Below are 26,431 nucleotides of genomic sequence, written 5' to 3' on the forward strand. Positions count from 1 at the left end.
ATTTCTTGGAACATGGTGTTCTCACAATCAAACAGTCTTTTTTAGTCAGAGAAACATTTATTTCTGGGTTACATTTTGGTTTGGAATGTATATCTTAAGACCGCAAGAATCTGGATGTGATGGTGGAAAGGTACAATCCGACTTGGGACATGATGGGTGACGGTCTTTATTCGGGTCCTTGTCCGTTAACAACATCATTGGCACAGTGGCACTCGGAATGTCGATGGCGGTGGTTAAGTGGAGAACCGACGAAAGGTCCGAGGCCTACGAGGGCAGTTCAAGTTTGTTTTCGTCATTTGATTGGAAATTACTTCTATTTAGGTAATTTCCAATGTCCAGTGTGGACTTCCCTCGGACTCCCACACCGAAATCTTGAACCCCGCGGATGATGTACACGCTCTTTTTCTAGCTTTCACCTTTCTTTCTAGATCGTCGTCGTCATCGTCGTCTACCGTTCTTCCGGCTCGTTTCATTGTCTGCCGCCACGGGAGGCGGATACGCATCTGTCATATCTGTCAAGGTACTGCGGATGCCGTAAAAATTCAGTTTATTTGTTTAATTTGCTTTGAATTTCTTGTATGTTTCGTGGTTGCAGTGTGTGACTTTGATCGAATCGGGATTTTGTGTGTGTTGCTGGAACATGCAGCATTGGTCCTACGCTTTCTGTTCGCTTGATTTAGGGTTTCTTGGATCTAAATGGTATGGCTCGAGTGTCTGGTCTCGTCAGCTTCGGCTTCCATGACTTAACCAGCGATCATCGGACAACATTTGCAGTCTTTGATCGGAACTGGCTTCTCTGTCTACCCGCAGATTGAGTCTTGTTCAGATTCTTGCGCGGTTCGATGCCGTCTGTGGATTTTTTATTTTTGGGTGCTTCCTGTCGATAGAGAGCTTACCGCAGGAAATATGCGATACTGTTGGTTCGAATTACCGGCTGAAATTCGTGTAGTTCTGGATCACAGTGACCTTTGCTGAGTGCGGTTCAGTTAAGGCCTAAGGCCTTTACAGGCCCGATCTATGAATTAGACTGACAGTGACGAAATGGATCTGTTTATTGATTATTTGCGTATTTGATTTTTGCCATTTATGTTGTTGGTGGGAGTTTATGCTTGGCTGACTATCCTTCTTTTAAAATTTCATACTCATTTTTTAAATTTTAGATCTGTTTTCTATTCTGGTGGTCTGTTGGCGAGGACAAAATGCGTCAAAAAATTGAACATCGGTCAATTGTCTTGTCTGGACATTGTGTGTGTTATCCATAATGTTTTCTGAAGTTTCTTTTGGTTTCTTCTAAATTTTAGGTGTCTGCTTCATCAGCGTTCTATCTGATGCAATCAAGATAACTGATTACGGCTCTGGTTGCTTGGAGCTGTTGATTGATTATGGAGATGGAAGAGTATAGTCACGGGACTGGCTCAATTTTATATTATATTTTTTAAAAATGAGTTTCTCCTGTAATTGTATTTGTCATTTAATGAGTTGGCCTAATTGATTGGTGAATTTAGGCAATCGCAGTTGGAGCTGATCCAGCGTTATCGGCGAGATCGAATGGTTCTGCTGAATTTTATCTTATCTGGGAACTTGATTAAGAGAGTTGTGATGCCTCCTGGTGCTGTTTCTTTGGATGATGTTGACCTGGACCAAGTCAGCATTGATTATGTTCTTAACTGTGCCAAAAAAGGTTAGGTGACAAAAGATTTATACTGATTCAACTTCTGCAGCCATAAGAGAAAGAAAAAAAATTATTGCAATTAGTTTTTTTTCTTTTTTTTTTTCCTTTTTCTTTCTTGAGCTTTTAGGAACTTGCTCTTGTTACAGGAGATGTGCTGGAATTATCAGAAGCAATCAGAGATCATTATGAAAAAGTCATCCTTCCAGCGACTGTGAGATTCTTGTACACTTATTTTTCTCTTGTCGCAGTTCTTATTATCTCACAAACTTCCAGGTTCTAATTAATGGATATGTAGTCTTTTCTAGTTTGTCAATCTATTTGAAGAATTTAAATGAAGTATTTTGATGGATAAAAACTAACAAGTGCCTATAGGTAGATAACTAGACAAACATATCTGTGAACAAACAAACGAACAAACAAGTAATGTTCTATGTTTGTGTGTGCATACATGTGTGTGTATATATATGTGTACTTCATTCCCCAATAAGCTGAAGAAGTAATCTAGACAGGCTTATGTCCTGCTTGAGGTTCAAATTGAGATAGCACTGACTGTGTTACATTGGTCTTGAAGTCATCCAGTCAATAAACATAGCTAGTCCTGCGACTGTCTCTATTTTCTTTTCTTTTACAATATTTCCTTCAAATCAAACCCTTTTTTGGTGTTTTTTTCATATTGATGGATATAAAACTTCCTTCCAGGGTGTGATGCTTCTTCTCCTACAGTCTCTCCGTATGGTTTTTATTCAGTTTTCAGTCTGGAAGCATTTGGTTTGCTTTGTGTGTTCTTTTGCATAGTGCAGTCATTTATCATCTTTGTGCTTGCAGATAAAGGGCGGGTCAGCAGAAGAATTTTTTTTACTTACTAGGCCAGAATTCTCAGGATCACCTCCATCACGGGCACCACCTCCAGTTCCTGTCCATACCGTGCCAGCAGCTATTGTGGCAAATCTGACAAAGTCACAGTCACTTCATTCCCCACCTGTTCAGGAGTTAACAATAGATGACATTGAGGATTTTGATGATGAAGATGATGATGCAGGACTTAATGAACTCAAGGTTGTAAGACGTCAACGAAATGATGCAAGTGACCTCATCTTTGAGTTGCCTCCATTTTCAACAGGTATGTCAGCCATCCACTTCAAGTTGAATATATATATATATATGTATATATATATATATATATATATATATATATATATATATATATAGATATATATATATATATATAGAGAGAGAGAGAGAGAGAGAGAGAGAGCAGGAGAATGGTCCATCCAGTCATACTTTGTTTGTAATTTTTAAAAACTAATTATATAGATGTGTTCTCTTTGCCTAAAACTATGAAAACCAACACAAAAATTGTATTTGACCTACAACATGAGTTTTATAAGCTAAAATATTTATGACTATTGATTATTATACTTCTATAAATCTTAGTCACGCACTTAAAAATGTCATTTGTAGATGGATTTATAATGTTTTAGTTACGAAGGTCACATTCATAGTTGATTTTACAAGAAAAAGAGTAAAAAACATAAACATAACTGTGACTGGTCTGTCCAGCTGATTCCTTACACACACACACACTCACACACATATATATAATACCGACAGTTACTTTGATGTTTTTATCTATTGAATTACATTGGATGTCTGTGATTGTAATGTATAAGGACGGATTCACATAATACATTTGTAATTAATGGAAACCATTCATTTGGCTGTGAAAATGATGCAGATATTTACTAAATTTCAAATCCAAGTAATAACATGCTTTATGGATGACAGGTATAACAGATGATGATCTTCGCGAAACAGCATATGAGGTTCTCTTAGCTTCTGTAGGAGCTACAAGGTACATTTGCAACATCCTTTGCACTTTCTTTTGCTTCCGAGGTTAAATGTCGATCAAACTTTTCAACCAGCAGTCCTTTTCTTGGTTTGCATCCATTTGGTTAGTGGTGGAAAACCGCATGTTTAATTGATTGATGGCTCTTGATTAGATTCTCTCGGGTTCTAGTTTCCTGCAAAACAACATTTAGTGATTGAATAGTTCTTGTTCTATAATTGGGTTGTGATTTCTTGCAGAATGAATATCTGATAGAAATCTTCTTTTGCATATAATCTCATTTTTATGCATGTCATATTAGATGTTTATATTCGGTGTTTCAATTACAGGGGTCTCTCTCTGCCATCTAAGGAAAAGAAGAAGGAGAAGAAATCAAAATTGTTAAGGAAGCTTGCTCGCAGTAAGAGTGAAACCGTTGCATCCCAAGCCTCACATGAATCAGGTTTGGCTGTACTTTTGGAGGCAATACGTGTGCAAATGGAGGTAAGCAAACCATGGAGTACAGTGATTTTATTTCTTGGCAAGTATTTTTGCCTTGCTCTCTTATGGGAGATGCCAATGACTTGTTTCATACTCTTTATTTTGGATTCAGTGAAGTATTCCATCTTGGACATTGGAGCAGCTATTCTAGGCCTTGATTTCTCTTACTGTATATCTAACAATTATGACTTATATGCAGCAATAGTAGCTATATAGATGATTTGAGCTGGAATATTTCATCTGTTTGAGCTTCCCTGGTTAAAGTATTGGGTGCTTGGGTCCAGAAATTGAAGTGTGTTGGTTGACGAATCTCTTTCCTTCTCTATAAAAGCTCAATATCTATCATAAGTTTGATACAAATTTAAAATGTGAAGCATGGCTCTATATGTATTATGTAGAAGCAAGAATCTTGCTTGATAAATTGCAAACATTTTTGTGTACAGCACACATGCACATGTGAAAACTATGCTTTTGCACCAATTTGCATCTAAACTTTTGTTCATAAGTTTTTGGTTCCTCCCTAATCTATTTATAATGTTATTTTTAGTACTTGTACATATTCCTACATGTGATGGTCTATATTACCGTAGGATTTTTTTGTTCTGTAGCCACCAGTTATGATTTTGTTCTTATCATTTGGTCAGATTAATTTTGTTGCTTTGCAATCTTGCTGCTTTTTTTTTTTATCTAAAAGTCCCAAAATGTTGATGAAAAAGCTAACTCTAACTCATATTAGGTATGGGTATGATACTGAAATTTCAGAAAATGCTATACACATGTGCGTTTATATATATATAATGTATACACATACACACACACACACGTGTATGTATATAACGCTTCACAAAAATTTAACCCATTCATGGCCTATATGTATTCAATTACAGTGATCCACAAAATTCAAGCAAAATAGTTTTATGCATTCATACATAATGCATTATGATTAGAGATAAAAAAAATTGTTCATAGATCCACAACAAAAATGAAGTTTGGTTTACAAACACCTTAAGAATATGGGTCGGATCTGCATCTGATCCAAATCTGGACCATGGAGTACCTGTTATTCTACACATACTCATTTCACGGAATTGTGAATTGCTATAATGACTCGAGTGTGTTACTGAAAGATGAAGTATCTAATTCTTCTTGCTGTCAACCACTTCTCTAACTAAGTTGATTTACTATGTCATTTTTCTCATCAAGTAGGCATCCAGGATCCTCCCCCTTTCTTCTTTTTTTGTTTTTTCACTGAGGTAGTGTTTGATAGCCTCGGGTCTCAGATCCAAGGCTGCATTAAAAGGTGTCCAATATGTAGTAGTGTGAATCTTAAATCCACTTTATAGGTAAAAAACCATAGATTTAAGGCCGGAGTTGGGAGAGGGGGGGGGGGGGTTCTGACCTTAAATCCATCTCTCTGAGATCCGTGGTGATTTCAGATTATCATGGATCTCAGATTCACAATGAAAGCAGCACACCCTTATATTGATAGACTGAGCTTCAGAGCTTGCTGAGTATGTCTTTGACTCTTTCTAGTTTAATTCTCACTCAACAAGTATATGCTGGCATTCAGTTTTATTCTTGATGCATGTATGGCTATTTTCTCTCCTTTCTCAATCACTTGGTTATTCAGATTTCAGATGCCATGGATGTCAGAACACGGCAAGGCTTTCTTCATGCACTCAATGGTAGAATTGGGAAAAGGATGGACACCCTCTTGGTTCCACTAGAACTACTGTGTTGTATTTCACAGGCAGATTTTTCTGACAAAAAATCATATCTAAAATGGCAGAAAAGGCAGGTTTGTGGTATGTGGATTCTTCAAGCTGTAGCTGTAAGATCGTCTTTTCCAGGCTAGGAGTCAACTTTTGCTTTTTCTGTTTTTCTTTGGTAGTTTAATGTACTTGAAGAAGGGCTTCTACACCATCCTGTGGTACCATATGTTGAGTCAGGCCATAAACCAAGTGATTTGACAGTACTTTTGGCAAAGATTGAAGAATCTGAGGTATAACCTTCTATATAGTTGAATATTTCCCTTTTCTTTAACTTTACATGAGATATTCACTCCTTTTTTCCCAAATTCAATTGCTCAATGCATTTGCAATTGTTTTTGCTTTATCTTATTCTGTTTTATTTTCTCTATTATAGGTTCTTCCATCTTCTGCAGGTGAAATACAAAGAAATGAATGTCTCAGATCTCTGAGGGATATTGCCCTTGCACTTGCTGAGAGGCCTGCACGTGGTGATCTTACAGGTGATGTCTGTCACTGGGCAGATGGTTACCATCTCAATGTTAAATTATATGAGAAGCTGCTATTTAGTGTTTTTGACATACTGGACGAGGGAAAACTTGCTGAGGTTTGCTTCGAACTGAAATTGTTGGCAAAGGTTAGTTGGCTGAACAACACTAATTGCAAATATTTTATTTCTCATCTCATTTTTGCAGGAAGCAGGAGCAATTCTTGAACTCTTGAAATCAACCTGGCGAATTCTAGGAATCACAGAGACTATTCATGGTACATGCTATGCTTGGGTCTTATTTCGGCAGGTATCTCTTTGTAACATATCTTTTTCTTCTGTTGAAATGATTTTTTTGTTTCAGTTATTGCAGTGTTCTGCAGTATCCAAGTTCTTGCATACTGATATGTTTTGAAAATGAAACTTCTAGAAAGAAGGTTTATTTCTTTGACTTTCTCTTTTTCTCAAACAAAGCTTTGTAGAAATTGGTGGAAATATCATCTGTTTTAATTCATATTTTTATGAGGCCCTATTTTTAGTGACATTGAATTTGTTATCATGAATACTGAGAGGCCATATTATTATCTTTGAGAAGTTTGAATTATGAAACTTTCAAGCATGACATTAATTGCTGAGAAGTGTTTTTCTTTTGCCTTTATCAATCCTGTTGTTCTTTATGCAAACATTTGAAACAATTTATGTTCCTTTTGCTGTCACGTTCTTTTGATTCTACTGTAACTAATGTAGTGGTTTCCATATTGGCTTTTGTTGTCAACAGTTTGTCGTAACTGGTGAACAACGGCTTCTACAACATGCCACTGAAATGCTAAGAAAGATTCCACTAAAAGAGCAACGAAGTATGCAGGAAAAGTTATATCTGAAAGGCCTCCGTTCTTCAATTGAAGGAGAAATAGGGAATCAAGAATTAACATTTATGCATTCTGTGTTGTCACCTATAAAGCGGTGGGCTGATAAGCGTTTGGAGGATTATCATTGCCATTTTTCTGAGGTTAGCCTCTGTTTACAATAACTTAGTGGATTGTATTTCTGAATATGATGGTCATCAAATACAGGAAGATATTGAGCATGATTATGAGAAATCTTAGAGGACTTATAATAAAGCCATTAAGAGATAGATTGTGCTTGTTCCTGTCCCCTTGGAGGAAGGAACTGAAGCTGCTAGGGGCAGCTTTGGATCTGGCAAGCCGGGAGCCCGAGCCCGTGTGGGAGTGGGCTGAGTTGTTATAATTGGTATAAGAGCTGGTTCAACACTTGGATCTGGGGTCCTATACACATAGATGTGTGTGCCTTGAGTGGAATGAAATTGAAAGTTTAATTCTATATCTATGATTGTGAAATATCTTGAAGGATTTATAAGAATGCTAGCTAAAAGATAGATTGTCTTGGTTCATAGCTCATTCAGGGAGAAACCAAAACTGTTAGGGGGTGGGTTGGGGTTTGCTAAACTGGCAGCCTGAGCCCATGTAAGAATGGGCTAGGTTGTTGCAATTTTAGATGATAGAAAACATGTATATGGATTTTTTTAACAAAATAGCAGGATATTTGAGGAGATGTATGAGACTTTTTTTTACTATTCTATTCAAAATTATGGCATAGAAACTTCAAACATTTGGCTCTGCCCAAAAAGCATGTAGATTAGTTGTGTAAGTTTCTAAAGTTTTAATATCTTATCTTCTTAGTTTCCCAAATGCCTTCAATCATTATCTTCCTTTATTTTGTGGGAAAGATTGGTGAAGACCCTAAGGAACCACATATGGGCTAGTGACTTCAATCAGATGTTCTTTTAAAGAAAGTATACTTGCAAACTGTATCCCCTTCTCTAACGGAATCATGAAGGTTAACCATGATGCAGAGTAATAATCATTATATATTTTTTTACCAAGTACATATGAACAACGAATGTGTCTGTGCGTATTGATTTTTTTACTGATTCATGCTGTCCATGTGGATGGGTCCGCCCTGATGTAGTGCATGTAAATACAGGCAGCCAGTATTTTTCAAAATTTCTAGCTTCTAGAGTTTTCTTTTTTTTAGGAAATATGCTCCTTTTTTCTCTGGATAGGATGTTGAATACTTGTTTTCAGGCGACAAAGAGTAAAAAAAATATTATGATATTAGGCAGAACTTAAGTTTTTGATATTTTTGCGTGATATTTCTGGATTTATGGTTGCTCATTTTCACTTTTATAAATCTTTTCTGACATTTCATATTTTTACTTATTGTCTGTGAGTGTTTTTCATGTTTGTTATTACTATAATTGAAAATTTTCATATTAAATGTGGATTATCGTTTTAGCTCACCTTTTTTCTTCTTTAGGTTGAGGCCGGTTGTTAGCCTCTGACCCTGAACAGTCTTATTAGAAATGGTATAGGGCGCGGCTAATAAAGTATGGGTCGGGTCTTAGGAGTTGGCGACCCATTTTCCCTCTTATATAAAGGGACTGATACTGTATTAGGGATGTTATGTTTTTTAATGAAATGGATCCTTTCTCGTGCTGAGGAAGTTTTTGGCTCTAATTCAGTGGTGAATTAGGTTAATTGAGTGCGTTTGTGAGTTATATCACAGCTCTGTTAGCCGACGGCTAACATCTGGTATCACAGGTGCTCGACTGTCATTTTCTGAAATTTGTTTCTTCGAAAATGAATTATGAACACAATTAGAGAAAACTCTCTGTCCTTTTCATTTTTGTGTTTATGTCATTATTTTCTGTCATGGTAGTTATGGGCATCTTAATGGATAAGATGAAAGAGTTTCTTCTTTAGTTACATGGCTGATGTCTCTGTTAAATGCTTTTTCTATATGTGTAATTCTCCTATAAATTTTACAGCACCCTGGTGCGATGGAGGGAATAGCAAGTGTTGCAGTACTTACTAGGAGGCTTTTAGTAGAAGAAGCTAATCAGGTATACATGATGGCTGAAATTGCTTTGTTCGCTCAGTACTGCTATTATACATTTTGTTGAATGACTACCTGAATTACTAATAAGAAATAGGAGTTTAAGAAGATGAATCAGGTATCAAGATACCTGACATTGCTTTGTTTGCTCCGCAATACTTTTATGTGTTATGTTCAATTACTATGGCAATGAAGGACAATGATTGCTCTTGTACAGCTGTGCGGACTTTGTCAGCCTCCCTGTTTGACGGCAAGGCCCCTTGTTTTGGGAGGCAGTCCTGATTGGAAACCTTCCAGCCTTATATCAACCTTTAATTTTCCCCTAGGAAAAATATTTCTATGTGATAATGTCTAATATGAAAAGCTGTCCAATGGGGAAGCGTAGGCATCTGCGAGTTCTCTCAAGTATGCAACTATTAGTTACCATTGGGAAATGGATCATTTGCATATGATAGTGGATCACTTTCCTATTAGCCTCTGCGAGTTTTTTCTTCATGGAGGAAAATAACATCTGGCCTTTTCATATGATTGATTCTGGCTTAGTTTACTAATAAATTTTAATCCCAACGAAAAAACTATTGAATGTTTTAGGTGCACAAAGGGACCAAAACATATAACAGCCCGTTGTCAACCATCTAAAACATAGGATTTCACTTGTTCCACCTATCAGTAGATGTTTCTTACTGATGCGAACCGGTGCTTGCTGGGGATGGCAATGGATTGGTTTCAGCCTGGGGATTGTCCTTTCTTTGGCTTCACCTACTCTGACATGAGTTTGACTTCTTATGTATTTCATTAACTAGTATCTGATCAGTTTGCACTCCTTACATTTTTAAAAAAATGTGAAATTTTTTGCTGCCTCAGTGGCAGAAATGCTCTTAATTTTCATCAGGCAAATGCATATAAAATACCTGTTTTGTGTTCCTTCTGGCTGCTAATGAATTGGTTCATATATTCTTACTGCTTTATGAATTTATTTTTACATTTTCATAAACAATTTTATTGTTGGAAAATCTACAAATTCATATTCTATAATTCAACTAAAAATGTGCATAAGTGGGTTTATGTTAATGATTTTAAGTATTAAATAAAGTATAGGGGTATCTTTTGAAGTCGCAGTATCAGCTTCGTTTTTTCCACTTCAGTTTTTCATCTATCATTGTGTGTAGGGGAGGGAGTCAGATCGAGACCAGGTTGAGGGCTACATCTCTTCTTCTATCAAGTATGCATTTACACGGGTAAGTGACTATTTTCCTACCATTAGCATATAAATGCATTGTGGAGTACCTGTAGCAGCTCCTGGTGCAGGTGTTTGTAAGCTCTAATACGAAGCAGCTTCTTCAAGCACACAAGCAACAAATACCTTGTATCTACATAACTTCTATGCAAGCACATGATCATATAAAAACTTTATGTGCTCAGACTCAAAATTTAAACAGGAAGGGTGTAGCATTCTTTCACATGCAACTTACATATCAGTTTTCTTATGGTTTTCTAATTACTAAAGAGTGATAATGATGTTTCCTGGACTGATACAGACAGTGATGTTAGTCATTTATATCTTTTTTCTTGCCATGAATAACCGTGAACCTCCTAATGTATTGACAGAATTGAGCATCTTTGGAATTTGTAGTTGGAGAGTGCTATTTCCATTGAAAATGTTATAAAAAAGCATTCAACTTTTTGAAGGGTTAACAACAGTGTACCCAGTTTTGAATTCTTTCATTTAACTGCCTGGATTAGATACAAAAAAGCACAATAAATTGAAAGAAGTCCTCATCTAAACGTGTTTTTTGTATATATGTACTAACCATATCTTTACTACCTTCATACATTTGATGGACCATTCATTTAGAATATATATGTATATGCCACATGCATTAGAGTTTGGTCATTTTTTTTTCTGGTGAAAGTTCTGTGCTGTAGGGGCCTTGACTCAGATTTTTACTCTTTTGGCAACTGACCCATAGAGGTAGGCAAGTTACGGGCATGGATAGGTGTCCACGTAGGAGTGGCTTCTCTGTTATAAAAAACTCCTTTCTGGCATTAGTTCTGCAATTAAAGTATATTCCTTGTGTGATTTTTAACTGTCTTCAGGCTTAGGGTCCATCTCAGCCTTATATGATGCTTGCATTATGCTCATTGTTACTCTTAGGTTTTACGGGATGTTGATGATGCATCAGAAGTAACCAGGGAGCATCCTTTAGCATTGCTTGCTGAAGAATTGAGAAAACTTTTAAAGAAAGAGTCAACCATGTTCTCACCTATATTATCTTGCTGGCATCCACAAGCTGTTGCTATATCTGTTTCTTTGCTTCATCGGCTGTATGGAGGCCGCTTGGTATATCTCTCTCTCTCTGTTATTCACCACGTCTCTGGCTTCTTGAAATATTAATAATGTTTCCTAATCATTAGTAACCATTTTTTTGCATTTCCCCATCAGAGACCATTTCTAGATGGAGCTGAGCACCTTACGGAGGATGTGGTTTCTGTATTTTCAGCAGCTGATAACTTAGAGCGGTATATGATGGGAGTAGTTGTGACTTCATGTGAAGATGAAATGATTGATGAATTTTACAAAAAAAAGATAACCCCTTACCAGGTAAGTCTTCCTCTTTTATACATTTTTCTTTCTTATTTAGCAATAACCTTACGGTCCTTACCAACTAAGTACTTTCTGTTTTAAATGATTGTGTTCATCTTTTAACTGCTTCCCTTGGGAAGTGAACAGGTCTGCAAACATTTTTCCACAGAGCTTCCAGAAATCTTGAAATTGGGTTGGGAAATTCTATTCAATTTATTCGGAAATGCTCTGTCTGAATCTAGTTTTAGAGCTTCATTTTCTATGACTCGTATACTGGAGGGAAGTCCATTGTGATACTTTTATTTTTTGGTCTGAAGAATATTTACATGTGTATCTCCTGTTTGGAAACCATATAATCTGCTGTAATCAACATTTTCTGTGGTTCTTAATTTTGTACTGTGCCCGTTTGATGGGCAGGAAATCTACTGTAGCAGAGGGAATTTATTTTAAATTTTTAAAAAATTTTCCAATCCATCAAACATGGAAAAAAATTTTGGACCGTTAGAGGTGATTTCGGAAATATATTTCCGGAAAAATTTTTGCAGAAATATTTTTTGGACCATTGGAGCAAGAATGGACGGGAAGGAAGAAGAAGGGAAGGAGAAGAAGGGAGGGAGGAGGGAGGAGGAAGAAGGAAGGGAGGGAGGAGGAAGAATGGACGGGGAGGAAGAGGAAGGGAAGAAGGGAAGGAGAAGAGGGGAAGAAGGGAAGGAGAAGAGGGGAAGAGGGCACGGCGAGGAGGGAAGGAGAAGAGGGGAAGAGGGCATGGCGAGGAAGGAGAAGAGGGGAAGAAGGGAAGGGGAAGAGGGCACGGCGAGGAAGGAGAAGGGAAGAAGGGAAGGAGAAGAGGGCACAGCGAGGAGGGAAGGAGAAGAGGGGAAGACGGTTTGGGTGAGGGTTTCAGCAGACAGTTTCCTCCTCCTCCTCCTTCTTCCTCCTCATTCTTTTCCTTTCCTCCCTCGCGTCCTTCTTCTTCCTCCCTCCTTCTTCCTCGTTCTTCCTCACCATTTCCACCAAACTAAGAATTTTTTTTTCAGGAAAATATTTCCTTTATAACAAACACAAGTTGGTTTTGGAAAAACTGAAAAATATTTCCAGTTCTTCAATTCCAGAAATATATTTCTGGAATTTTTTTTCCAGAAATATGTTTCTGGCCATCAAACGGCCCCATAGTGTTCCATGGAATATTCTTCAATTTTCAGAATCCTGGGAAAATTTTGCCTTAGTTGACATTTCTGCTGTGCATGTGTGCTCTAGTTTGGCGTTATGCCAATAGTGTGTTCTTTCAACAACCTGTTTAATTCATTGTCTAGTTAGCAAAAAAAAAAAAAAAAAAAACCGGGGTCATATTCGTGTTCTCGTGGTATTATATTTTTAAACTTCTTTTGTCAAAGCTATAATAAAGAATCAAGTAACTTGCATTCCACTTATTTGGTCCCAACTCTTGGAAGGTGGTGTAGGTGTACTCATTGACTTGGTCATACCTTATCCATTTACATTTTTATATCAAAAAAAAAAGAGAGAAAAGAGCATACAACAGAACTGAAAGATACTATTTGACAAATATACTGGTGTCAAAAATATGGTCATGGATACGGCTCAACACGATTTGAGTTTAGCCCAAGCTTGGCCAGCTCGAGTTTGACTTGACTTCGGGATTGCTTGGCTTGAGCTCAAGTCAAGCTTCACAATGTCTGAGCTTGAGCTCGTACACCAAGTCGAAGCTTGAGCTCGGCTCATTTAGCAATACCCATTAAATGACAAGATTTTTTATTAGGCTTGTTTAACCTAATCTACTGAACATAAAATAAAATTGTGATTTATATACATTACATCGAGCAGAATCGAGCTTATTTGGGTTTAGTCAAGACAACTCAAACTCAATTTATTTTTGAGCTCGAGTTTAAATTCAAAAGAGCCGGCTTGAGCTCAAGCTCAAGCTCATGCTCATGCTGAGCTTTAACTAGTCAAGCTCGAGCTGCTTTGCTTGTTGTTCAGGCGTAGTGATGGATATGGACTCATAATAGTGAATTCAACCATGTGGCTTACCTAAAAGAAACTAACTACTATGAGTAAACCGTTGAACGTCAGATAAGCATATGCAGTTGGGAATCCTAATCCGGTACTCTGAACATGGGCAATTTGTAGCAGGAAGCATGTTTGTTGGTTTGAGTTCATCTGTTCATGTCTTAAGTAGTAGTCATTTCTATTGTGATTTTCTAACCTCTATCCATTTCCTTCTCTCATTCGGCGCATTCTTCTTTGCCATGCCAGGTTTTCCTTTTCATTGCCTGTCACAGTCATTGTATGCCTTCTAACCTTGGTTTTGCTTTGATTTTTGCATGTACTGGTAGGTCGAGTCAATATCAGGAATGCTGGTAATGCGTTGGGTAAACTCCCAACTGGGAAGGATTTTAGGGTGGGTTGAAAGAACAATTCAGCAGGAGGTGAGTTGCAGTATACAAACTCTTTAGTGGATCTAATCAACACAACACTTCATTTCTTTTTTGAGATCTTTATACCAGCATTGTGGGTATAAAGTCAAAGTTTAAACGATCATTATGTTGCAACAAATATTATTCTGGATGGAGTTCCTGTATGTTCTTTGGCTGCTCCTCATTCTTGGGATTTAACTAAGTGCAGTGTCTATTTTCTGTCAATATTCTTTTGCTTTCTCTTCTCTTTCTCCATTTTCCCTTCTTGTGGTTAATGTGTGCTGCAATATTTTCAGAAATGGGAACCTTTATCACCTCAACAGCGCCATGGGAGTTCAATTGTTGAAGTATATCGGATCATAGAGGAGGTATATCCACAGTTACCCTTGTGTGTGTATGTGCATGCACACATGTGCATGTATACATGTGTGCTATGTGTGATGGATATTCCAATTTATAATGTGTATAAATAAGAAAGATGCAGTGTTGAAATATTAGAGACATTCGCCTTGGCAAGACAATTTGGTAAGCATTATGGTTTTCCTTTTGTGTGTGTTTTGTTGTGAGTGGTGCTTATGGATGGTAGAAAATGAACATTGTGGATTGTAGTTACTGACGTTATGCCTTTAGATTCTTAGCAAAGTTACCAAACTAGATATTGAAGCAATAATGAAGCTAAAGTAAGAAAAAGGAAATTGCATGTGCGTAATAATGAAGCTAAAGTAAGAAAAAGGAAATTGATGTGCGTAGCTTGAAACAAAATGAAAATGAACTCAAGCAACCTTGAAATCACTTAAGAAGCTAACACAAACTAATCAACATGATGTTTGTTTACTAATCAACATGATGTTTGTTTATAAAAAAAAAATTAGGAAGGTCCATTCAACATTTGGGCCAATAACAAATAGGTCATCAACCTTTGGACTACAACAAATAGGCTCTCAACTTTTCCAAAAAACTCACAGACAACTTCTTCTTGTAAGAAATCATTAAAATGTAAAAGCAGTTTATTTTTTAATCTTTCATATGAACTTATTTCTTCTAGAAATAAAAAAACAAAATATTAAATAATTTAGTTTTAAAAAAGACAAATAGAAAAAGTCACGGTCGGCTTGCTTTGCTAAGCGCAACAGCGACCACCTGTCAACCTTGGCAGGATGGAAAGGATCCGAGCAGCGGCATCTGGATTGCTTTTTCGACCCTCATCGATACAGCAAGGATCGAGCCCTCGCCCTTGCTTGACAACAAGGGTTGAGGATGACCCGACCCTCACCGCCCCAAGCGACCCTCGTTGTCGAACGAAGCAGCGAAGGTGAGAGCTGTCCTCAACCATATTGTTGGGCAAGGGCAATGGCTCGACCCTTGCCAGAACAACAAGGATTGAGTGTCTTGACCATCGTTGTTCTAATACAACGACAAAGGAGCGAGTGAGACCCTGTCTGTTTAGGAATTGGATGCTGCTTTTCCAATCCTCACCATCTGGTGGAGATCGATGGGTGACTAGTCACCCCTTGCAGGAGAGTGGTGCTAGTGATTTTTTAATTTAATTTTTATTTTAAAAAAAAAAATCAAAGGAAGGTTAAATGGTAAAATTGCAGATGTATTTTAATGTCTTTTTATAAGGAGTCATCTGTAAGTTTCTTGGAAAAGATGACTGCCTATTTATTGTGGTGCAAAAAATGATGATCCATTTGTTATTAGCCCAAAGGTTGAGTGGTCGGTTGTAAGTTTTTATTTTTTACATTGATGCTAATTTAATAAGTCTATCTCATTAACCTAATGTAATTAGTGAACAATCTATGGTTCAATTAACAGGAGGTCTTTTTTATTGACAGTGCAAAAACTCGGGTTTGTTGAATAGCATTACACATGTTTTTATTATTTTATTTTTAAATATTTTGGTGTGTTCTTGACAATTTTCTGAATAGAACTTACTACTTAGGTTTCCTTCACTGCTTGAAACACCTTTTCCAAAACTTGCCTTGATTACTTTGAACTTTCACGTTTATCTTGTTAAAGGTTGAGGGAAACTCATGTGGAGTCCTTTTTCCATGCCCCCAAATTTGCCTGTTTGCTGAAGGTTAAGTCATCCTTCGTATGCTTATGAATTATTTTAGCTTTTTATAATTATTGGGAATACTTCGTGAACAGTCCTAAATTCAGCATTTCAACCTTACATTTAGTCAAATTCCATTTTTTTTTTCTTCCGAAGTTACTGGCCTTTGAAGTGTATTGATGCACAATGGTCTTGTTATCAATACTCCACAACTGTGGACTCCTGTATTGACATGGTACAGGATGCAACAAGTCTAATTTGTACTGTTCATGGTATTTGTATTGGAGTGGATAACAAAAAGAAAAAATCTTGTAGCTGATTTTGGTCATGGGATTGATATTCTTTTCCTTGATATGTTTGACTTTAGAGGTGAAACTTTCACATATCTTATTTTTCTAATGGAAAGAATCAACTCCCAGGCTTCCAGCAGGTTTTTCTCTGGGAGACGGTTTGCAGCTGTTTAATCATTTTCTCCTACATTTGACTCGTGTGCTCTTGAATGTTCTTTGCCAACACCCTTGGACTGTCATATTCAGCAATGGCATGGCATGTTTTCTTTAATGTTCTTTCTTGAAGTACAATGTTGGTTCTGCTTACTTCAGGCTTTATAAGAGAAAACTTTTCATGTCTTCATCCGTCTGATATCTTTTTCTTTTCTTAATAAGTAGACGGTTGATCAGTTTTTTGCCTTGAAAGTGCCTATGAGGCTCACAGAATTGAATAGCCTCTTCCGTGGTCTTGATAATGCATTTCAAGTTTACACAAGGAATGTTGTTGACCAGATAGGTGAGTTTGATTCTTGCTTAACATTTTACTGCGCCTGTTTGTCATCTTCAGTTCTGCCTGTCGCAATCCTGCTTTTATTATTCTCTCCAGCTTCTAGGTGAAAGTTGGAATATGGATCTATAATAATTTAAACTTGTTTAGGTTCTCTAATTAGGTTGCTTTTGTTGAGAGTCTCCACTGCTATTATTTCAGTTTTTTCATTAATTAAACCAACTTGACTTTTTGTAATTTCATAACTAGGAAGTAGGCTTTAATCTCAAATTCAATTTTCTAGGATATAAGAGTTCATGCTTCTTTATACTGAAAAGAAGATTAATATTTTAAGTGTTTTTTTTTTATAATTTACTTTCCATCTTTTGAGACGAAGTGTCATTTTACAGGAAACAAAGATGATTTGATACCACCCTTGCCTATCCTTACGCGGTATAAAAAAGAATCTGGGATTAAAGCTTTTGTCAAGAAAGAGTTGATTGATCCTCGAATGCCTGATCATCGGAGATCTAGCCAAATCAATGTGCTCTCCACTGCCAAACTATGTGTTCAGTTGAACACTCTTTATGTGAGTGCACTCTTCTTATTAAGATGCTGTGGGGAAAATGCTTCATCTTCTGCTTCAAGATTAGCTAGTTATAATGTTTTACACATTTAAGTATGCAGATTATCATGGGCTACATATTTGTGTAAATAAACTATATCTGGGAAGTGATTAGCTTCTGGACGCATCACATCTCAAATAGAATGTAAACATGGACATGTTGTTCTGATGATTCTGTGAAAAGGAATAAAGATGGGGAGGAGTGGGGGTGGGGGAAAGGACTAGTTCTCTCATCTTTTTTTGCTCTGCTATTAGATAGCTTTCTTGAAACCATCATTAGCTCCAATTAGCTGCTGAGTGCCAACTGGTGATGGGCCAACTAGCTATTTATTATGGTGCAGCCAGTTTTTAGTTTTAACTTTTAAGGAAGTCCTGAATCTCTGATATTTATATTTAATGTTTTAGCATGACATCGACATATTGTATTGCACAAAGGAGTTGGATATGCATTAAACAGTCACCTCAAGTTTGCATTATTCTTTGCTGCATTCAAATACAAGTTGTATGACATGATGTTTCTTTGATGACTGCAGTATGCCATCAGCCACTTGAACAAATTGGAAGATAACATCCGAGAGAGATGGTCAAGTAAAGCGCCTCAGGAAAATTTGAATGCTAGTAATCTTCTGAGCTACTAAGCCTAGCTTGCATTGGTTGCATCTGTACCCTGGCAACTATGCACACTATTCTAGGAATTGCTGAATTATTAGTTTTTTTCTAGGGCAGATGAAGTGCAAAGTGTATTGTCTGATTTATAGTATTTACAATACAAGGGTGTTGTCTGTTTTGCGGCATTTATGTGCACTGTGATGGCATGTCAATGATGTCAACTGATGATTTTTTTTGTCAATTTTGTTTGTTTATTTTACATAATATTCTTATTCACTTTCATCTAGAGAGGACAATTGATGATTTGTCAAGAAGTGATCTCAATAACGGCCAAACAGATGCATTTGATGGAACAAGGAAAGACATAAATGCAGCAATAGACAAAATTTGTGAGTTCACAGGTAAGTATTCATATTTGTTCACTCTATGCAAAAATTCTCAACTTTTTCAGTCAAGTCATGGTATTACCTCTTCAGGAACGAAGATTGTCTTCTGGGATTTAAGGGAACTATTCATAGATGGGCTGTATAAACCTACTGCTTCTCAGTCCAGGTTGGAAGCACTGATTGAATCATTTGATGGGGTAAGCTGTATCTTTTGTTATTTCTCATAAATTCCTGAAGCTAGTTGCACCCATGTTAGAAATGAAGTTCACAAGTTCTCGTCTTCTGTCAAAGATGGTTTTGTGAAGTTCGTATTCATTAAATTACAAATCAAGTGGAGGAAAGATTACATAATCCTGCCAATTTTTTTTTGCTGTAACAGTGTACCTACAATATTACTAAGAATCACCTGAAAAATGATAGCATATTTTCAGTAGTATATGCTCAAGCTAATCTCCATTTACTTGTAGTCAGAATTTTCAGTTGTAGATAATGTATACAGTTTTGTCAAGAGATTGTTTCTTTTTGTGAAATTATAGAATTCTCTGCAAGAAAGGTCCCTGTAGCCTTTATTACATACTTGGCCAACAAAAACCTTAGTACTCGTATGGGCATGATAATCCAATTCTTCAGATTGATCCAAATTCCAAACACAAGAATATCTGATCAGGTCTGGTATATATTTTGCTTGGAGTTTAACTTGACTTGATTACCTATGAAACTTTCATATCATATGTAATTTACTTTAATATATAAGCATTAGAAAAAATTTTAGTTATATGGGCTGGACTGGGTTGAGCTTGTTCAGATGTAATCGTGGATAGATGCCCAAATCTAACTGTTGATTTGGTTTACCGAGGACACATCCTCTAAATGTTGAAACTTACTCTAGAGGGTCATTCTGCTGATATATTGTGATAGGTTGAATTTTGCTCACTCTGGTTGCATCATAACCTTTTTAAAACTGAAAAGGGTGTGGAGACAATAAGAACCACACAGTTTGAAAGTTTGGCAGGCAGACTAGGTGATCTGACTATGTCAAACAATTTGTGTCTCCCTTGGTTGATGGTTCACATGTTTTGGTTTCCTTTTCTCTTTGCCAAATTGAGAAATTGGCAATAGAAAGATTAAAAGTTGATCCTATGTAAATATGCCTTACCTTGATAACAACAATGACAATAATGTGCATCTGTTTTTGTGTTTTCTTTTCCTTTTTAAAATAAAACACCACTTCTATGTTTCCTTTTGTTCAGTTTACTCCTGTTTGTTTCAGGTGCTCATCCAACTCTGTGATATTATCATGGAGCCACTTAGGGACAGGCTTGTATCTGGGCTTCTTCATGCATCGCTGGTCTGAAAGTCGTGTATTTTTTTGTGTTATTAAAAAAGAAAAACGTACTTTTGTTCACAAAATTGTGCCACTCTTGCCAGGCAGGACTAGTTCGAGTTTTACTTGATGGTGGTCCGTTGCGAATCTTTTTCCAAAGTGATGCTAGACTTTTCCAAGAAGATCTTGAAATCTTAAAGGTAATGTTTTTAGCAATGAATCTTTCCCCTGAAGCATTGGAGAACTTGGTGGTTTATGCAGTTATGGTTACTAATCCAACTAAGGACATATGCAATGAAGAATGGCAAGTGGGGTTTTGACTCTCTAGTTGTGCCTCAGCTGGCTTGGGCCTTGTTAATAATACCTGAGTTACCTGGTTCTGATTGAGTTAACTGTATTCAAGCTTGTCACCTGTGCTTCTAGTGCACAGACAAGTTCATCTTTGTACAAAATGGTTGGTTGTACATCTATGCAACTTTCTCCTACTGTGGTACATCAACTTGGAAATGAGGACCTTGCAGATTTTTTAGTAGTAATAAAACTCAATTTCGTTTCCCAAGTTTTACTGGGAATTGGAACTGTCTTTCTTTGCTGTGGGCTTGAGGACTCCCACTCCATTTGGTAATCAACCTGCTAGGGCAAAGTCCCCAACCTTTATTACTAAAGGTAGTCATGGCATCCAAGTTCGTCAAAAATTGACTATTAGATGTTTTATTTTGCATGACAGCATTAGTGTTTTTCAACTTAAGTCGGGTAATTGTTTACTCAAAGTTACATTGTTCCTTTGATTTGATGATCTTGTCTGTTGTCCTAGGACTGGATAACTCATGTGGGCCCTTACTTTGGTGCTTTGTTTGCAAGCATGGGCTTACTAGTTTTATCACAGCCATCTGCCTAAATTGAAATAATTATTTGGCAATATTAGGTTCCTCCAATCAAGTTATACATGGTTTTTGTTTGTCAAATCATATTACTCCCAAGTCTCATGTCTCTTTGGTACAATTTCAATCTATCATCGATTCTCTGTCAATCAAGAAGAGACTTCTTGACAAGTATGTTTTGCCTGCAGCTTTTATTAGTCATTCATTTCTGTACATGCAGGAATTCTTTATTTCAGGTGGTGATGGTTTGCCACGTGGGAAGGTTGAGAACTTGGCGGTACGTGTGCAGCTGGTCATTAAGCTACATGGCCTTGAGGTTAGTTTCTTTTATCTCCACCTAGTGGTGCAGAGTTGCCGTCCATTGATTGACGCGTTGAAGTTTACACCATTGTCACAGATATCATGTCTTTTCTGGAGAAAGGTGATGTTGATGTTTAAAAAAAAAAAACTCTATAAAAGCACACTTTTTTGCAAAAAAAATAAAAAATTATCCTCTTTTTTTCCCATGTTTTTCATTTTTCTCTTTTTTGACGTTAATATCATCATGGATTGCACTTTAACCTTAAACTAAATTATTTATCGTTGTTGTTATCATCATTAAAAATTATTTTTATCATCTTATTCTAGTTATTTTTTACGTCTTATTAGTTTGTATTTTATTTTATTTTTACTTAATTTTTAGAATCTTTTTCTTTTTAAAAAAAAATATTCAGATTTGCTCTCCCGAAAAGAACAACTTTGCCACCTATAAAACCCTCTGCTGTTATAACCCCAAGATCAATACTCTTGACAACGGTTTACGCCTTTTGATGCAACAAGCTGAATCGGCCACAAAGATTGGTATGTGCTACGCGCTGGTAAACAAGCTGAAAAACCCAAGCTATAGGTGCTGCAGCTTGCCTGATTGTGTTAGCCGTCTAAAGCTTGATCTTTATTATCCTGAGGTGAAAATGAGTTCGCACTCAAGATGGGTAGAAAACAAAGTATAATTGAAAAATTAGGGCTAAAACTTTAGGTCTATTCAGTAGGCATTAGCTGTATCGTGAAACCAGCTGAAGTTTGAAAGAATTATTATTCTAGCAGCGTGGTGTAAAAACATGCTTCATAATTCATATTACTCAACAAGCTTGTTACCACTAAGGATGCATTCCCATTCTTTGCGTTTGACGAACTGCGCTGCACGCCACGTACCGTTTCTGGTCTGTGTTTAGGTGCAGCAAAGCGGACACCCCATTTTAAAATGGAGGCCTCTGTTCCTTGGCATTCTGCACACCATATTCATGCACTTGAATGCAGCATGTTGGACAGCATGACACATTTGTGTCCATTATTTGCACTGGTGTGGTACCATGCACTGTGGGGAACGCTTCAACCCCTCAGACCACAGCATTCCAGCGCATCAAGATATGCTCTAAAAGCATGACATAAAACATATTTTTGTCCTTTTCTTATTGTTGGTTTACGTAAGGCTTATTGAAATATCTGAAAGTGACGATGATTTCTGGATCTTTATGCTTATCCATTAACCCCTCGTCATGACCTATCTCAACTACGAATGTCAACAGTGTCATTGGGTGAGGCTGAACTGTAATGTCGCTTTATCATGTTTCTTCAGACACGCGAACTTATCGAAGATCTGAAGGCCATTAGCATGCAAGGAAACAGGAGCAAACTAGGGACCGATACCGAAACTTTGCTGAGGGTCTTGTGCCACAGAGCTGACACGGAAGCATCTCAGTTCCTGAAAAAGCAGTATAAGATCCCCAGTTCTTCCAGTTAGAGATGTGAATTTCCTGTAGCATATATTCTAATGGATGGGGCAGCACGGTTTTTGAAATACATATTGTTTTTGTATTTTGTGTAGGCATCATTTATGTATGCATATTGTGTTATTCTATTTATCCTCTTTTCTTATTACGAGGCCCTGGGTCCTACCCTGTTTGTATGTAAGCCATGCCAATCCATTGACAGTGGTTGTAGATGTACAAAAAGTGTTTCTTATTTTCAAGTATATTGTGAGCACAAGCAGCACAACGTTGTACAATTTTATGGCCATGCTGAGTGCAGTTTTAGAAAAATTGGTAGATACGAGAAATTTAGGTGCTAGACGCAAAAGAAATAATTTTGTCCATTCATCTTCCATCATTCTTTTCAAGATGGATGGTCAAAATTATACAGTTTAGCACCTAAGGGTGTAGTACTTACCAATTTCTCACACACACACACACACATATATATATAATTTGAATTGAGGGGATATTGTTCGAGTTGCTTTAATTAGTCGTCAAGATCTAGTTAGTCATGTATGTGTATATGTGTATATGTATATACGCAAGTATGTGCGTGCATGCATACATACTTGTGTGCATGTAGTATTTGTTATACGATAGTAGATGAATATGGCCAAGGACGCAAACTTTAAGCACCCACCCATCAAAGATACAGATGCATGGCAGGAACATTGGAATATCTTGTGACGAATTCTTTTAGCGATGAATTCTTTATTTTTTAGCCTCCTGCAGCATCCGGCGATTGTGGATCTGAAATCCTTATATATATAATGTTATTCAGATTCAGAAAGAAATTTTTTTTCAGCTCAAGTGCGCTAGTCAGATGAATAGATCAACGTGACGCCTTTTATTAAACAAATGGTATTGCATTGCCCTTAAGGTATGATGGTTCGGTTTAAATGCAGGACTTAAAAAGCAGTCAACCGAGCAAACTCATCGCCTTCAAAATCATTACCATTAGGTAAATTATTTAATTTGATTTTTTAAGTTAGGATGAACTGAAGGATTATCCTTAGGTCATTACGGTTAATAAGGATAGGCCTTGAGTCCCTAGCCGTTGGCGGCGGTAATGAAGATTAGGAGGCGGTGAGATTATGGAGCTAAACTTTCATCTTTCCCTTTGCCTTGCCTTCAAGATTCAATGCTACAGTGAGGTCTGGGTATTTCGATAGTTTTTTTGTTGTACACTTGAAAAGGTCATTGTGCCAACACAAGAACAACAGGAGCAGCCAGCTATGTCTCGCCACTTGTGGTTTCTGTTGAAAGATGATATGTAAATTCATCATTGCATTTAATTTAACTAATTTAAAAGGCCCGTTCTAGTGAAATTTGGGCGAAAAGGGGTCTGGTTCAACAGATTGCACGGTCACCACAAAAAAAAAAAAAAAAAAAAAATCAAACTGAAAACCTAGAAACAAATTTAATTCAAAACGGAAAGCTTACGAAACATTCTTAGAATTGATAATACGGTTTCTTTCTCTCCATCGGGCGGGCTGTCCTTGATAAAGAATTGATAATTTTAACAAGTGGAATTTTAATAATATTGGAAAGCATGTACGGTGATCTTCTTTTTTTACTACTTATATTGACATATCCTTGCTTCTTGTAAGGATCATCTGCAACCATGTTCGGACCATCAGGCAAACAATCGCATGCCGAGAATAGCCTCATGAACCTTGCTTATACTTGTGCATGATATGTCCCATCCGGTGGGCAGAGCGAGGATTTATTTCAAAAGTGAGTCAAACGACCTAACGAACTTATTTAGAGTCAAACTAAATCTAAATATAAAAAATACATTATGCAACAAAAAAAATCAATTTTTATAATTTTTTTTTCAATTAGATGAGCGTGGCCTAGGCGCCTCTCTCTTTTTTGGTTTCACCGGCAGAGGGGTTCGCAGGCGGAAACCCTCCGCCATCTCTCTCTCTCTCTCTACTGCGCTTTTGCTGGCAGAGGGTGACTTTTTCTCTCTCTCTCTCTTGCTGGCAGAGAGTTTCAATGGATTATGGGAAGCCCCAATCACGCACAAGCCCTGCGCAGGTCTGAAGCCCCTTTTCAAACCAGTCCACCTATAACTTGAAACTAGTTGAAAATACTCCCTAGAATTTTGCTCCTTTTGTTTTTCCATTTGAGGATTCTATTTCGGTTTACGGTTTGTCATCGGCTCATCAAGCATGCAACATCTATATAACAATTGAACACTATGATGATGTGCTTTTGGGTGTAGAGAAGATTTACTAGAAAAAACACATGCATGGTAGTGTTCTTTGTCAACATTAATAATAGTCATTGAGTTACCCATTGGAAATTTTATGTTCTTTTAGGCTTCGCAGAGCATGATATTGTTGAGCAGGCCTCAAGTGCTTCATATGAAAACCATAGGCAATTGTTGGAAAATATTGTGCATTGTGGCAATGTAGTAAAAGCCGTAGCCTAACGTGTATCAGCTGGGAACCTATTTGCAATATCGTAACTAGCCAACTTATTGTAAAATTAAATTTTTTTAATTTTTAAAAAATATTAAAAAAATAAAAAATAGATAAAATAATACAAAATAAGCAAAAATAAGAAAAAAAATTGCATTCAAATGAACATTCATTTATATCAACAACACATTCAAAAATAAGAAACCAAATATTCAAAATAACATAATAAACATTTATCAAAATTTTAAACTTGAAAATTTCATAGAATCTGAGGACTTAAAGGCCGAGGACTTGGAGACATAGTCTCTTATGACATAGATTACATCATAATTTATAAGTTCAAAACATATAGCTATCATCTTTCATGATTCAACGATAATCCTCATCATCATCTTTCATGATTTGACGATGAATCCTTAGTGATTTTTTTATGAAAATGAGGAAAATCTCTCTCTCCCATGTCTCTTGCAGTATTTAAAAACAATAAGAGAGGGAGGGAGAAGCATGTAGAGTCTTTAAAACATAACGCAAAAGGGGAAGTCAGTCTGGTGTGCATCACTTTTTATGTTTTTTTTTGTATAGTACGATACCGGGGTGCATCACTCATATCATTCAATACAATGTTCATATAGCACGATAAGAGCGATACACTTATAATACATGAACATATCATGTATCATAAACATACTGTATAAGTTTTCTAAACTTATACGATACGTGCATATTGTACGATATGGATAACACTGCTTTGTAAATGTTTTGTTTACTGTATCCAGGATTGGTACGTTCACGTTCTTTTCACCAAGGTTGACCTTCCCATGGTTCTTTCTTCTATTAGTCTAACCACTCGCCAGTTTGGTGCATACTCTGTTTAAAACTTCTTGCAACATTTGGTAGTAAGTCATGTCCCCATAGATCTCATCTTAAATTAAGTTTCTGCAGCAAAGCTGTGCTGGAGGAAGGACTGTAGCGCATGGAGGTTATCATATAACATGAAATTCTAACTGGGTTTTTCTTTATTTGCATACCCTACAACTGCTGGCTCTGAATTGATAGGAGTTGAATTATGAACCACTACAAACATATACATGATATCATTAGGCATCTACCTTTAACTGCATATTGTGGTTATAGTTCATCTTTAAGTCTTAACTAGTTACATCATTGCGTCTAGGACTCCTGGCCTTTTTTTTAGCATGTTTACAGCCCATCCATATTGTAGAAGCTTTGAACATAGACTACTAACAACTAATAAGTGTATGTCATCAACACCGACAAAATGAAGATCACGAAAGAGAAGGCGTTTAATGTGCATTATCAACCTCATAAAGTAAATTACTGATTTCATGTCTACATTTCTTTTGCTATAGACTTTGGGCAGCGCTTTCAAAAAATGCACGTTCTCAG

The 26,431-nt window shown here is 36.8% G+C and overlaps 1 protein-coding gene across 4 annotated transcripts; it reads left to right on the forward strand.

Annotated features, from left to right (window-relative positions):
• Positions 1-236: 236 nt before the first annotated feature.
• Positions 237-22,839, forward strand: LOC116254104 (protein unc-13 homolog). Of its 4 annotated transcripts, XM_031629212.2 has the most exons (28): positions 240-520; positions 596-699; positions 1,302-1,396; positions 1,506-1,681; positions 1,819-1,883; positions 2,498-2,792; positions 3,458-3,524; positions 3,848-4,001; positions 5,629-5,796; positions 5,890-6,000; positions 6,144-6,353; positions 6,442-6,543; positions 7,012-7,242; positions 9,082-9,156; positions 10,319-10,387; positions 11,305-11,490; positions 11,593-11,751; positions 14,088-14,180; positions 14,465-14,536; positions 16,893-17,010; positions 17,391-17,569; positions 18,139-18,223; positions 18,502-18,615; positions 18,691-18,797; positions 19,871-19,948; positions 20,029-20,124; positions 21,026-21,121; positions 22,421-22,839. In XM_031629212.2, the coding sequence occupies exons 3-28, from the start codon at positions 1,383-1,385 to the stop codon at positions 22,583-22,585; spliced, it is 3,285 nt and encodes a 1,094-aa protein (XP_031485072.1). In that variant the 5' UTR covers positions 240-520; positions 596-699; positions 1,302-1,382; the 3' UTR covers positions 22,586-22,839. The 4 variants fall into 4 exon arrangements, with proteins under 4 accessions (XP_031485087.1, XP_031485072.1, XP_031485063.1 ...); XM_031629227.2 differs by lacking the exon at positions 596-699 and having other exon boundaries at positions 237-520; positions 21,042-21,121; XM_031629203.2 differs by lacking the exon at positions 596-699 and having other exon boundaries at positions 241-520.
• The last annotated feature ends 3,592 nt before the right edge of the window (positions 22,840-26,431 follow it).

The sequence above is a fragment of the Nymphaea colorata genome, chromosome 1 (assembly GCF_008831285.2).
Source record: "Nymphaea colorata isolate Beijing-Zhang1983 chromosome 1, ASM883128v2, whole genome shotgun sequence".
Taxonomy (NCBI): domain Eukaryota; kingdom Viridiplantae; phylum Streptophyta; class Magnoliopsida; order Nymphaeales; family Nymphaeaceae; genus Nymphaea; species Nymphaea colorata.

Excerpts from the sequence above, each read along its gene's own strand:
- LOC116254104 (XM_031629212.2), top strand. Across the intron at positions 1,682-1,818 it reads TCTTAACTGTGCCAAAAAAG|GAGATGTGCTGGAATTATCA; the intron begins GTTAGGTGACAA and ends CTCTTGTTACAG. Across the intron at positions 20,125-21,025 it reads AAGATCTTGAAATCTTAAAG|GAATTCTTTATTTCAGGTGG; the intron begins GTAATGTTTTTA and ends CTGTACATGCAG.